Genomic DNA, 14,281 nt, shown 5'->3' on the forward strand with positions numbered 1-14,281 from the left:
GCTGAGGTAGACTGGGCTGAATGGTAGGGAGCAACACCACCCCCTGCTGGTGAATCCACTAACTGAGCAATACTTCAGGCTTATGAGTTTTTTCTCCTACCATTGTATTTCAGCCAGCGGAGGAGCCTCTTCCTCTTTGTAATGAAAGTTCTCTTTTTTCTCCTATGAAGTTGACTTGCCTTTTTGTATGACATTTTACATTATTGATGATGATGATGATAAAAAGGGTTTGTGTTGACCCTTGCCATAGCATGCACAAGCCTTTTCTCTGGTACTCCCAAATACACAGAAGAGTTCTCTGAGGTTATAGGTTCTTAATCAGCCTGGATCTACTGGTGGTGCGAGCCATCATCTACTGGTGGCATGAGCCAACATATACTGGTGGCATGAGCCTACATCTACTGATGGCATGAGCCAACATCTACTGGTGGCATAAGCCAACATCTGCTGGTGGCTTGAGCCAACATCTGCTGGTGGCATGAGCCAACAACCACTGGTGGTATAAGCCAACATCCACTGGTGGCATGAGCCAAGAACCACTGGTGGCATGAACCAATAACCACTGGTGTCATGAGCCAACATCCACTGGTGGTATGAGCCAACACCTCAAGGCAACTGACACAAGCAAGAGAGATATGGCCACTCAAGATCCAGTCCCCCCAAATATCTCTCTCTTTTTACCCATTCGCTGTCAGGGTTCCACTGCATTGGATCAGAGTGATCAGTTTATTATACAGTCTCTGCCTGTTCTGGGAGCAAATGGAGAGTCTGGTACAGAGCAGGGTTGTGTTTGTAATTATTTTATTTGCCAATTACATTTAAGATAACACTCACCCTGGTGTGTCTGTTCAGTGCCATGTTTTCTAAACAGCATTTTCTTCATCATGTATCTCCAGGATAAACCTGTACAGATCCAGACACCTTCATTTACAATAGAAAGAGGATGTCTTGAACACTTGGGAATGTAGCTTTAAGGGTACCTATCTGTGTAGCATCCACTTAACCAATTGGGTTCCCCTTAGATAACTCTTGCTTAAACCATCTTGGTAGCCTGAGATAACTATTATATTTACTATCCATACTACCCTGAGAACTTTATTTACATAAGCTTGAGATATCACTTTAGCATGGGGTCACCATTGCATTATCAATACTCTTTGGGATATCTCTGGCTACATCTTCCCTACCTATATAACCATTGTCTTCTTCTGCACAGTACTCAAGAGGGCAACCATTAAGAAAAGCAAAAATGACCTTATCCACGCTGAGGAGGGGGACGACCATTTCAATGACATCTGCTCTGTGGGTAAGTTCAGTTTTGGAATCCTTATTGTTCTTGCATTATCATCCCATGATTACTTAGATCTCTGGTGGAGTACAGTAGTTACAAACACATGACACTATAAAGGAGCAACATTTTCTAGATCCCAAATCATGAAGTTGTTGCGCTTGAACAATTAAAAGCTTGGAAAAGACCTGCAATTAGAAAAGTACAGAAAATGTTTGGGAAATGCTTACAGAAGAGAGTACGAGGTAAAAGGATGAAGAGTAAGCTGATGATGTTGGTCGGTCAGCCAACAGAAGCAGTTAGCCTGTATATTTTTTATGTGTGAACCAAGTATTTTGTCTTGGTTAGATAAATTAAGACCTTTCCAGTGAAGATAAACCTGCCCTTTTCCATTCAGATCCACAGCCATTCTCCTTTCAGGTTGGCTTCCTTCTCTCACAGTGCACTGGCGCAGATAATCCCCTGCTGCACAAACCCAGACCTGCTTGTTTCAGAAGCAGTTTATTCATTTAGAAGGCGGTTGGGGGGGTGTTTGAGCAGAAATCAATTGCATATGAGATCATCAGAGTTCCTAAGGATTTTTCCAGTGGGAATAAAGCTTTTTGCAGGAATGTAAGTCAGCAATGTATTCAGAAAAGCCTGTGCTGGTCCGTTTCTGTATATAGTGCTCTGAGGCATCCTATTCCTGATATCACAGCGCCTTCTAGTCTTATTGACTCAAAAGCAGGTCCATTTCAGATTGGTTGCTCTACAGTAGTTGGTGTTAGCCACTTTTCCCTCTCCTTACCAATCAATATATTATTGATCCGTCAGTTCCTGGATGGGGAGGAGTGCTACAGGAATATCTTGCTGCCTATGAAATATTAGCGTTACCTATTTTCCGATCCAGGTTCTCAAAAGGATTTCTCTCTTTGGGTCTTCTTTCTATTACAGTATTTTAAGGTTTTGGCTGATGCTGATGAACATATCTGTCCTAGAACTTTCCAACCTAGGCCATTTCATGGGGTGATGATTACAACCACATGGTTGTAGGCTGTGTTAACAACGAGTTTAGGAGTAGATTAGTGAAGATTGGGTCAGAAAATTTTCAACCCTTAATCCCTATTCTTCAACCCACACACAGACCTGCCTGATGTCCTATTCTTCTATGACCTGCATCTGACCAACTCCCATCTAATGTTTATCTCTAGAGTACATGCTTTACCGTATGTGCACATGTCACTAGCTTTGACATCTGTCCTAATAAATGTGTATCAGGTGCATCGACCCATAGAGTCTTGATGATCATCTTTATCCAAAACCACAGCTGTGATGGGTAACTACCAGGATCCATGGCCATGCCGCATAACTCGCCCATCCTTTGTGAAGAGTACTGCATCTCCCCTTCTTTACTGCTTTTCTTGTAACCACAGTGTGTACATGAGTTTCTGCCTCAGCGAACAACCTTATAAATAATGAATTCTGGACAAGCAATGTATTATTAAAGCTGGAAATGTTTCCTCAGGTCCTGAGGACATCTCGGAACACCTTCGATTGGCTCTGTGCTTTAACAACGTTACCAAAAACCCTTCCAGCCAATTACGGGCTGATTGTGAATTTTATACCTGCAGCTAATGTTATAAGGAAAGACAGTTCCATTAGAAAAACATCTAAATCCTATTACAGAAATTATAATCTCCTAATGAGACAATGGGGTGGCGAGGAAATATTATTGAAAGAAGTAAAAAGAAGTAAAAGCCACATACTTAGTCATTCTTTTTTTTCATGCCAATAAATGATGCCCACTCTTGGCAGTTATGAACGAATGATATGCAGGAATTCAGCTTACGTACTTCTGATCGACTTTCTGCTGTCCATATTATCAAAAGTGCATATTGTAACAGTTACAATTTTTTTTATAAAATGTGCGGAAGTGTCCCGCATCTTTAGAGACTGGTTGCCAATTTGTGTACATATTAAAGAACCCAATCAAGGGTCTGTACAGGCAGTTACAGCTCTGGTGAGCTGATGAGAAGATAATTCATTCAAAACTTTTAACCATTGGCCTGGTTTTACCATTGAGTTTTTTTAGGTTCCTTCAAAGTTGCCCTTGAGCTGTTCCTACTTCTCTGATCCTTTCTCTCAACTCCATCTACAGGGTCACCCTTCGCCCGTTCAAGCCTGAAAAGTGCAAAGAATGAGAGTTCTTCATACATTCGCAGAAAAGAAAAGATGTTCAGGTTCTTTATCCGCCGCATGGTGAAAGCTCAGAGTTTCTATTGGTTTGTCCTCTGCGTGGTGGCGCTTAACACTCTCTGCGTGGCCATAGTACACTACAACCAACCTCAGTGGCTCACTGAAGCCTTGTGTAAGTATGCACAGAATTACATGGAAGCATCTATTGACCTTGGTGGATATATATTGGTGTGCTGAATTTTTAGGATGCTAATTTTTTTCTTATACTAATTACCATTTATCATGAAGCCATCTATCTGACCTTTACAACCCAAGTTAAGGTCAAGAGGCGGGACTCCACAGTCAACCAAACAATCATTGAGATATTCTTTGTCCACAAGAGTCTTCTTCAAGAGTTCATAATTACTGTTAGAATAATGAAAACCTAGTTTCATCAGTCTCTGAAAAAGAAGTTTGCCCCACTTTTGATATGCCGCAACCTATTAGGTCCTGCTTTGGACAACTCTGCTTCTGTTGAAGATTGTGTGATACTTACAATATAACATGGATGACTCCCAGTAGAAATACTGATATGAAGTTATTCATGTAAAGCTGCTCCCCAAACACACACATTCTGTGTTGATTTGCTGCCTTTAACCTACTTTTGGTACAGAGCCATATATCAAAGTACCTATAATGTCATGAAGACCAGAAAACAATACCTTCTCATGTACTAGATGGGTCACATTAGATGTATAAGAATTAACTACACGTCTCCTGAGCAACTTATGTGAAAAATAGGGAAAGTAATGTCTAATGAACATAGGATTAGCCTGGCAGATACATCCATGCAATGGAGAGGATAAATAGTTGCCCCCATAGCTATTCCCTTTATTTAATGTTTCATGAAGAAATTTGGGAATGCTAAAAGATGAGACTAATTATCCCCTGATCCCATTACAGATTATGCAGAGTTTGTGTTCCTGGGACTTTTCTTGACAGAAATGTCCATGAAGATGTATGGCCTGGGACCCCGCAATTACTTCCACTCATCCTTCAACTGCTTTGATTTTGGAGTGAGTATCTGACCCATATCCAAATAATTTTTGCATGTTTTATTCCTGGTTCGAAGGTTTGAATCAACAAATCAGGTAAAACATTGACTGGAAGGGCTGCATTTGCGATTGGCTGTGTAACTTTGAAATCAAATGGTTGGTAAAATATGATTGAACCTCCCCATCTGCATTGCATCCTTTTCCCACACTAAAATGCAGGAAAACCCCAAACAGTTTGAGCATCAAATGAACAAGACTGGTTAGCCTTCAATAAGTCACTTATAACTCACATACCCTTCATTCTTGGATATTCCAGGTTATAGTGGGAAGTATTTTTGAGGTCATATGGGCTGCGGTGAAACCAGGTACCTCCTTTGGCATAAGTGTCCTTAGAGCTCTGCGACTTCTTCGCATCTTTAAGGTGACCAAGTAAGTTCTCCTCTTCCCTTCAACAACTTTTATAGCCAGTCTCTTTGAAACACATTTCATTCTATGGTTTGGTCTTATTATTTATTCTGTTTCATGTGTATGGGGGGCTGGATTATTATATAATAATGATAGAGCATACCATGGGCCATGAAAACTCATTGGATAACCACTATTTATCCCACAAGTGTTCAAGTAGCCCTGATACACTGAGAAACTGTTTTTATTGTTATGGTGGAAGGAGTGACCAGCAATCTTTGATGTTCTAGGTACTGGAACTCCTTAAGAAATCTGGTGGTGTCTCTTCTCAACTCTATGAAGTCCATCGTCAGCCTACTTTTCCTTCTGTTCCTCTTTATCGTGGTGTTTGCTCTGCTTGGGATGCAGCTATTTGGTGGACAGTGAGCAGCCTTTTATATAACATTTTATTTTTTTTCTCTTCAGAGATCAGCTAACAACCTAATTCGATATGCTCAACTCTAATGTTTCAGTTGTCCCAGACATTTTTCTGGATAAAATATATAGATATAAATATATCAAAGCAGGCAGTGGTTTTAGCCTTGGGGACATAATATACTGTATGTTGTATTTCTTTGCCCACTATGATTCCAGGTAAGGCAGAGGCTCATGCTCTCCAGTGTAAATGGCAATAAAATGAGGGGTTTGTTCACATCTGACATCCTCACACTCTCAATAGTAAGCCCCTTTACAGTCTTTTGTTTTTTGTTAAATAAGGTGCACTGATGGGTACTGCTGTTTCACCTTCCTGCCTGAATGATCTGATGCCTTTTGTCTGCTTTGCAGGTTTTATTTTGAAGAGGAAACACGGAACACAAATTTTGACACCTTCCCTACCGCAATCCTTACTGTGTTTCAGGTGAGACCAGTGTTTGTTTTCAGGGTTGTTATGTGTGCATATCCTTGTTATCTTCCAAATGGGTTTGACATGAACAATTTCATGTATAATCCCCACAAACTAATAGTAGTATAAATATAAAGCATATTCCATGCATATTCCCCCAGAACACATGGTAGTACACAGTGCCAATTTCATAAATAATGCCCTCAGAACACATGACCAGATAAATACAGTATAACTTCCATATACAGTATAATGCCCACAGAACACATGTCAGGATAAAAACAATGGCAATCCCATGCATAATCCCCCAGAACACATGGAAGTATACAGTACCAATTTTATCATTAATTTGCCCAGAACACATGATAGGATCAATACAGTATAACTTTCATATATAAATCAGCGGCGGAACTACCGGGGGAGCAGGGTGTGCGAGCGGGCCAGGGCCCGCACCACCTCAGGGCCCCCTGGCAGCTCGCGCGCCACTGAAATGCGGGCCTAAAATCGCGTATGGAGGGTGGCCCGGCTGCGCGTCCCGCACTAGGGCCCACCCCCCTCTAGTTACGTTACTGTATATAATGCCCCCAGAGCACACTGCAGGATAAATACAATGGCAGTTCCATGCAAAATGCCCCAGAACACATGGTAGTATACAGTGCCAATTTCATAAATAATGCCCCAGAACACATGACAGGATAAATACAGTATAACGTCCATGTATAATGCCCTTAGAACATACGGCAGGATAAAAAGAGGTCCAACCTCATGCATAATACCTCCATCCTGCTTGATAATAGTCATTTGGGGCAAGTCTTCATTAAAATCAGCACATGCTCATTTTGGTGTCTTTGGACTTGCTGCACTCTATTCTCTGTTGCAGTCTCGCTTTTCACTTATTACCTTGTTCATTGTATAAAGCTGGCCATAAATGTTGAGATTTTTAAAAGATCCGATCATCATCATGACCATGATTATCTCGGAATGATCGTACGATCGTACGAGTTGTCCATCAACTAAAAAGACCAATTTGCTAGGAAAACAAAGGAGAGCTGCCTGCTTGGCCCTGCAAACATAGATAGATTGCACTGGGACCGACAAAGATTTTTTAACCTGGCCGATCAATTTCCTGACAGATGCCGGCTGAAAAATCGTAAGATGTTCGATCGTTCGAATCCCACTAACCGCACGATAATTTCGAAGGATTGGTCAGACTTCGCTAAAATCGGTCATTCAGCAAGAGAAACCTTTGTATCTATGGGACCTTAACTCTCTGTCTTCTTCTCTACAGATTTTGACAGGAGAAGACTGGAATCTTGTCATGTATTTTGGCATTGAGTCGCAGGGCGGCGTCAGTAAAGGAATGTTCTCGTGCATCTATTTCATCATTCTGACACTGTTTGGAAACTGTATCCTTTCAGGCATAAGATGGACATGGAACATTGCAAATACTTACATGTCCGGACAAGAAAATGATAAGGGAGCTAATAACTTGATTTTTCTTGGGAGAGGAAGACCATCCCTTAAACCCAAATAACTTCTAAATCCTCTTCTAGGGCAATATGACTTAAGGGCAGATTTATCAAAGGTCGAGGTGAATTTTCGAATTAAAAGAATTAGAATTTCAAGCTATTTTTTGTGTACTTAAACTAGGGAATTGTCCTAATTCGATTAGAATTTGAAAAAAATCTGAAAATTCGAATATGTACTGCCTCTCTTTAAAAATTCGACTTCAATCATTCGCCAGCTAAAATCTGCCGAATTGCTGTTTTAGCCTATGGGGGACCTCCTAGAACCTATTTGTAGTCAATTGGTGGACTTAAAAATAATTGCCGTTCTTTTTGGGAAAAAACGTCAAATAGAATTAGATTGATTGCGACATTCCTTCTATTCATACGATTCGAATGCGGCCGAATACAAACCTATTCGATCAAAAATGGACCTATTCGACCAAAAAAAACCTTTGACTTAATTTCAGTTGGTCTTTTGAATTCGAATTTCAAAGTTTTTTCAATGCGAAATTCCACCCTTGATAAATATGCCCCTTAATGTATTACAGGTCTTTCAATGGAAAAGGCTCTTCATTGAGGCCAATTAGGCCCCCTTGTGAATAAGCCATGATTTCACAAGTTCTGTCCTTAACTTCGGAATGATTAGATACCCTTCTAAATGTCTTCTTGGCCATTGCTGTGGACAACTTAGCAAATGCTCAAGAGCTAACCAAGGTGAGACTAGAACACAGTGCAGCTTCCAGGGGATGGGGGCAAGGTGTCTGTAACTCAAGTGGGTGGGACTGGAACAGCTTACAAGTGGTGGGGCAGGGAGGCTGTAACTCGAGAAGTAGGTGGGACCAGAACACTAATGGCAGCTTACATTGGTAGTTTTTAACTGAAGGACTGAGGGCGATAAATGTTGGGAAGTGTATTTGTATTGTAGGACAGTTTAGAGTCCCAGTGATCCCCAACCAGTAGATTGTGAGCAACATGTTGCTTTCCAACCCCTTGGAGGTTACCCTCAGTGGCCTCAGAGCAGGTGCTTATTTTTGATTGCCAGGTTTCGAGGCAAGATTTGGTTGTATAAAAACCAGGTGTACTGCCAAATAGAGCCTCAATGCAGGTTTACAATCCACAAAGGGGCTGCCAAATGGCCAATCACAGCACTCATTTGGCAGCCCAAGAACATTGTTCATGCTAGTGTTGCTCCCCAACTCATTTTACTTCTGAATGTTGCTAACGGGTTCAAAAGGTTGGGGATCCCAGGTTTAGAGAATACCTGTTATTATTGGGAGTGTACATAAGATTCTCTGTGTACTGTAAAATTCCTGATATTTGTCATAGGATGAAGAAGAAATGGAAGAAGCCACCAACCAGAAGCTGGCTCTACAAAAAGCCAAAGAAGTCGCAGAAGTCAGCCCCATGTCTGCAACCAACTTGTCCATCACAGCGTAAGGATCCAATCCCCTCCCAAAATTTAATTTTGTCCTTTTATTGTACAGTCCATAAAAAAAACTCTTTAGCATGATACATACAGTGATGATCTAAGACGGTTTGGGTTTGGGTTGTATGTTTTATTTTATTTGAAGTATTGCTCTTTTTGCAAAATGCAAATTGCTCATTACCCTAAATCTACTTAATACTACAAGGTTATATTTTAGATGACTTTAACCTTTTTTATTCACCCTCATCATACCCTGAATGCATTGGTGCTGCCATATTGCATTCTAACTACACACACTGTACAAGCTTTTTCAGTGCCTCTCCCCAACTAGAGAATGTCCTCTACTTTTGCTTATTGACTTCACAAGTTTGTTTGTAAGCAGACAGAGTCAGAAACAATGGACAAGGCAGTTTATTCGCAGCCAGAGCAAAAAGACATAACTGTCCCCTCTAGCACTAAAATCACCTCCCAGGAAAAGCAGATGTCATAATGAGATAGGTCATCAGCTGGCACACAGATGGGTCACACCAAGATGCCAGCATAGATTCCAACTCAACTGGCAGCTTATAATTTCCAGCGATATTCTATATTGCCACCTGAATGCTAGTAGCACTATGAATATAAACAGGGAAAATGACTTTTTTACTGATGGATATAGGGGAGAAGAAACCCTCCGCATGAGGTTGCCCCTCTGTCTCCTCTGAAGCATAAACTTTGCGCGCCACATCCCCATCCGCAGCAAGGGATTTAAGTTGTGCTGCTTACCTGCAGAGCTAGCACTCAGTCTAGGAATTTTGCCTGTTTTGCTCTTCTTTTTCTTTTCCTTTCTTTTTTTTTATACAGTTGTGTCACTCTCCTTATTTTCTTAACCTTTTCATTGCCAGGCAAGGTTCGAAGATGCAGGTCTGAGATGGCAGGAAATGATTATAGAACGTTAGGTGTAAATGGTGACAGTTCTGTATCTGAAGTTAGAGCTTGTGGTATCATGAATGTCCGATTCAAATGCAATACTGCGGTAGAGAATATCATGCTCATGGTTGGAGCCCAGGCATGAAGGGGTCAACCAAAAGCCGTATCTTAATTCCCCTCTACATCCTCCTCAGTCATATATGTAAGCTGCAGAGGCTTGCATCCTAGGGCAAGGCTCCCCCTCTCATGAACCTCTACATTTTCCCGTCTATCCCTATCTTATCTTTCTATTCTTCTATTTTATTACCGGACCCCTATTAAAGTAGAATGCTCCTGAAAAAATGCAGTGCTCAGAGGAGCACAGGTTTCAGCATGGCACTGTGCATTTTTCCAAATCCTCCTCTTTAAAGCTGGAGGTTTGGGCTTCCCTTCTTTTAGAACCTTAATTTTGTTACCATCTACTCAACTCATTCCTCTGCATTTGTTTTACCCCTGTCTCCTTGAAATTATATTTTCTCCTTTTAATTTGGAAACTCCATGTTTTTCTACTGTTTGCTCTTCTTCCCCATGGTGGAGCACTTCATCGACGTTTTTACTCCGATGCTCATTTCAACCTTTTTCTATTTCATTGCCTCTTCTTGTAGCTTTGCGGCAGCTCTGGAGCAGAGTAAAACATTTATGGAGTTCTTCCCGTGTACACGTTTGGTTTATAGTTTTGATATATTTTTTTTCTTACTTTTTCTTTCTTGCATGTGCAGTTTTGTAAAGCAAACTCAAGGTGCAATATCTCGGAGCTCGTCCGTCTCCAACATAAATTCACCGTGAGTTGCCCTCTGTTACGATATTCACTGTGTGGACTGTTTTATTTACTACTTATATACTACTTATATATACATATAATATATAATATGTATATATATATATATATATATACACAGATCATATATATATATATATATATATATATATATATATATATATATATATATATATATATAAAAATATATATATATACATATATATATATATATATATATATATATATATATATATATATATATATATATATATATATATATATATATAAAAATATATATATATACTTCAAAATCTCTTCCCCCATTAACCAGACCCAAGTGTTGTCTGCGAGGTCGACCAACGAGAATGTCCATCTTCGCTTGAGTGAAATAGCTGTGCGCGGCTAATAACCTCCCTGATAATTTTCTTTAGCACCTTCTGCCTTCCTTCCATTCTTCCTCTCTTCTTCTCTCTTCTCTTCAATACGCTTTCGGCTTTTGCTTCTTCTTTCAACTCTCACTGTTATGGTGTTTGAATGAGGAATGTATTTTATTCAAAGTGCTTGAAGCGAGAAGGGGTTATGACACAGGCAAAATGTATTAGAAAGGGGTTCCTCTTACATTACTGTTCCCTTAAAGGAGAAATAAACCCTCAAAGATAAAGGCCCCATCCTCTAATGCTTGACAAAGTGGCGTGACCCTGAAACGTTGCACTTCGCAATAAACACGCAAGGCATCATGCTTGCATGGATCCTGTGTGCCTTTGGATTTTTTTCGATGGCCCATCCTCTACCCCCATAGTCCTCCCTCCCTGGCTCCTCACTGCATAGGACATTAGTGCAAAAATTATCCCCAAATGTCAATCTCACTTCTTCATGCAGAGTAGCACAGCAGAGCTCCAATGCACCATCTTCTGCATTTTCTTCTGAAAGGACCTGCAACACTGATCTATTTGGCGAATGCGCAATTGGAGTCAGTCCGGTATTTGCGCCAACTGAGAGTGTGACATAAAACAGTAAATTGCTGAAGGGAAGGAAGAGGATCTGAAGAATACTGAAGATGCAGAAGATGGTACCCTGGAGCTCAACTGCTCCACTACTCTACATGGAGAAGTGAGATTGACATTTGTGGACACTTTTTGCACTAATGCACTATGTTGGGATGAAGCAGGTAATGAGGACTATGGGGGGGGGTAGTGGATGGGGCTTTTCTCATTGGGGGGTTTAGTTATCCTTTAAACTAGAGTCCAGTATGGGGTACCTCTTTTTGTATTCTATAACCCTAACCCTTAAGGTTCTGGGGTGTTTAGACAATAAGCTATACTGCAAGAATAACCCTATGTATTAAATAAGCATAATGTCACTTTAAGGAACTGCAGTTGGATGTTACTAAGCTTCAGCTGGCACTTTGTATAATATTGCCCCCATACCCTCCCCCTTATGTTTTAATGTGATCTGTGTGTATTGCCCACATTTGTTTGTTTTTTTTGTGATAAGGGATGTGTCACTCTGTCCCGGGGTATTAAAACCCAACTCCCAGTGTACCTCTATGCCTGGGAGCTGGCGCCCAGCTATGGCCGACATCTGCATGCCATGGATCCTTAGTATCTGTAGTTGCTGTTGTTTGTATGTGTCGTATTTTATATATGTGTGTGTTTAAGGGGGCGGGGCGAACATTTGTGTACATTTTTGCTATGTATCAGGAGTCTGGATTCTGCTCCAATTGTTCTGAGCTTTAATTCTTAGTTTTTGGTTACATTTGTCTACCAATTAGACCCAATTCAGCAGAGCAGCGTTTTATCTGTCCTTCCCAGCAACGCAGCATCATACCTGCTGATTGTTAGCTTATGTGAGCAGCAGATAAGCCCTATTTTGTCCTTGCTTGGGTCATGATACATAGCTTGGGGTGTCTCCACTTGCCTGTCATCTCTGTAACTGTCACTTCCATTGACTTTTGTGTCGTCTTTGTTGCAGCTATGCCCTGAGTTTCAGTGATGTCACATTGTCAATCTGTGTCACCTTGTTTCGTTCTCTGCCAGTAACGCCACAATGTCACAATGTTACTGTTTTATTTTTCTATATTTCTGTCAAATAAATCCTATTCAGGGCGGAAACCGTGATCTAAACCCATTTGCCTGAATCGGGGGCCAAACCTCTCCCTCCTCATATACTAAACCAGAGGCAGTTCCTGGAAACATCAGTGACACAACCCCCCCCCCCCAGCTGTTCCACATTCTAAGTTCCCTGCAACAGGATGGAAAAGAGCAAAAAGACCCAGCAGGTTCAACAAGCAGCTGTTATATAATAATAGATAAAGGGAAAAAAATATTCTCTACAATGGAAGGAACAAAGGCAGCAGGTGTTTTTTTTTGCCTTATGCTGCAAAAAAAGTGGCTTTTAGATTAACACAGTAATTTCTCTTCTCTCTGATTAGACTGACAGTATATTAAAAAGAAAAATATTATCAACTCGTTGAAGGAACGCTTTAAATTATTATTTTAAAAACAATGATAAAACCAATAAAAATGTAACCTACAAATCAATCGGCCCCAGTCACTAACCTTCAACCCTGTTAGATATGGTTTGTCAGAGCCATCATGAAGGTACTAGTAATGTCAAGGGATTCCCACAGGGTAGCTGGATTGGATCATTATGATGTCAATTGTAATGTCTAAGGGTTCCCTCAAAGTAGATGGCTTGAGCCATCATAATGGCACTTAAAATGTCATGAGGTTCCCATAGAGTGGTTGGTATGAGCCATTGTGATGCCACTTGATACGTCATGGGGTTCCCACAGAGTGGATAATTTGCGCCATCATAATGTCTCTTGTAATGTCAAGGGGTTCCCACAGAATGGTTGGATGATCCATCACAATATAACTTGTAATGTCAAGGTGTTCCCTTCATGGTGGTACTTTTATTGTTAAGAGGTTCTCACAAGATTGTTGTCTTGAGCCATTATGTTGCCACTTGTAATTTCATGAGGTTCCCACAGAGTGGTTTGTTTTAGCCATCATGATGGTATTTGTAATGTCAAGGAGTTCCCACAAAGTAGTTGGATTGAGCCATCATGATGCCATTTGTAATGTCTAGGGATTTGCACAGAGTGGTTGGTTTGAGTCATCATGATGGCATTTGTAATGTGAATGGGTTCCCACAGATGGTCAGCTTAAGCTGTCATGGTTTCACTTGTAATGTCTAGAGGGTTCCACAGAGTGATAAGTTCATAATTGCATTTGTAATGTCAAGGGATTCCTACAGGGTGTTTGGCTTGAGCCATAATAAGGTTTCCAGAGGGGCTTGGTGTGATCCATCAAATTTGTAATGTCAAAGGGTAATGGCACTTTTAATGTCAAGGGGTTCCTACAGAGTGGTAACTTGAAACCATAATAATGCTGTTGTGAAATTATGGGATCCCACAGGAATACTTATTTGAGTGATAAGTATAATGTCTGGTTAATGCACCCATCTAGCCATGGCAGCAGTTGGGGAAGTGAAACCCATGATGTATTTAGAAATGACTGGCATAATATGCCTGATGGCAGAAGTGGGCTTAGTTTTGCCGTACCTGAAATAAGTTGAATGTTTTCCATATCATGGGTTTATCAACCTACAAATATTTGTCTGCCAAACGAGGAAGTGTTTATGTTAAATGCAGATTCCTCCGATGGCCGGAGGCTTTTCTCACATAGGTTATTTTGGTGGCAGTATGTTGTTTGAAGGACTGTTTGTTGCTTGTTTTCCATAAAAAAAACTCACAGCGATGATCTTATTTGGTCCTCTGAGAATTATATAAAATTTGTAGAGAATATTCTTGCCCAGCATCACTTACGTTTTTGTCCTCTCAAACCCTTAAT

General features: G+C 40.6%; 1 protein-coding gene across 4 annotated transcripts in view; it reads left to right on the forward strand.

Moving 5' to 3' along the window:
- Window positions 1–14,281, forward strand: part of LOC108699890 (voltage-dependent N-type calcium channel subunit alpha-1B) — a 96,033-nt gene that overhangs the window by 46,133 nt on the left and 35,619 nt on the right. For all 4 annotated transcript variants that reach the window (XM_041574662.1, XM_041574663.1, XM_041574664.1 and 1 more), the window contains exons 9-18: window positions 1,217–1,306; window positions 3,426–3,635; window positions 4,406–4,518; window positions 4,814–4,926; window positions 5,193–5,324; window positions 5,728–5,800; window positions 7,074–7,191; window positions 7,940–8,007; window positions 8,620–8,726; window positions 10,387–10,449. In XM_041574662.1, the coding sequence (XP_041430596.1) occupies window positions 1,217–1,306; window positions 3,426–3,635; window positions 4,406–4,518; window positions 4,814–4,926; window positions 5,193–5,324; window positions 5,728–5,800; window positions 7,074–7,191; window positions 7,940–8,007; window positions 8,620–8,726; window positions 10,387–10,449 (1,087 nt within the window). The remainder of the gene's footprint in view (window positions 1–1,216; window positions 1,307–3,425; window positions 3,636–4,405; window positions 4,519–4,813; window positions 4,927–5,192; window positions 5,325–5,727; window positions 5,801–7,073; window positions 7,192–7,939; window positions 8,008–8,619; window positions 8,727–10,386; window positions 10,450–14,281) is intronic.

The sequence above is a fragment of the Xenopus laevis genome, chromosome 8S (genome assembly GCF_017654675.1).
Source record: "Xenopus laevis strain J_2021 chromosome 8S, Xenopus_laevis_v10.1, whole genome shotgun sequence".
Classification (NCBI taxonomy): domain Eukaryota; kingdom Metazoa; phylum Chordata; class Amphibia; order Anura; family Pipidae; genus Xenopus; species Xenopus laevis.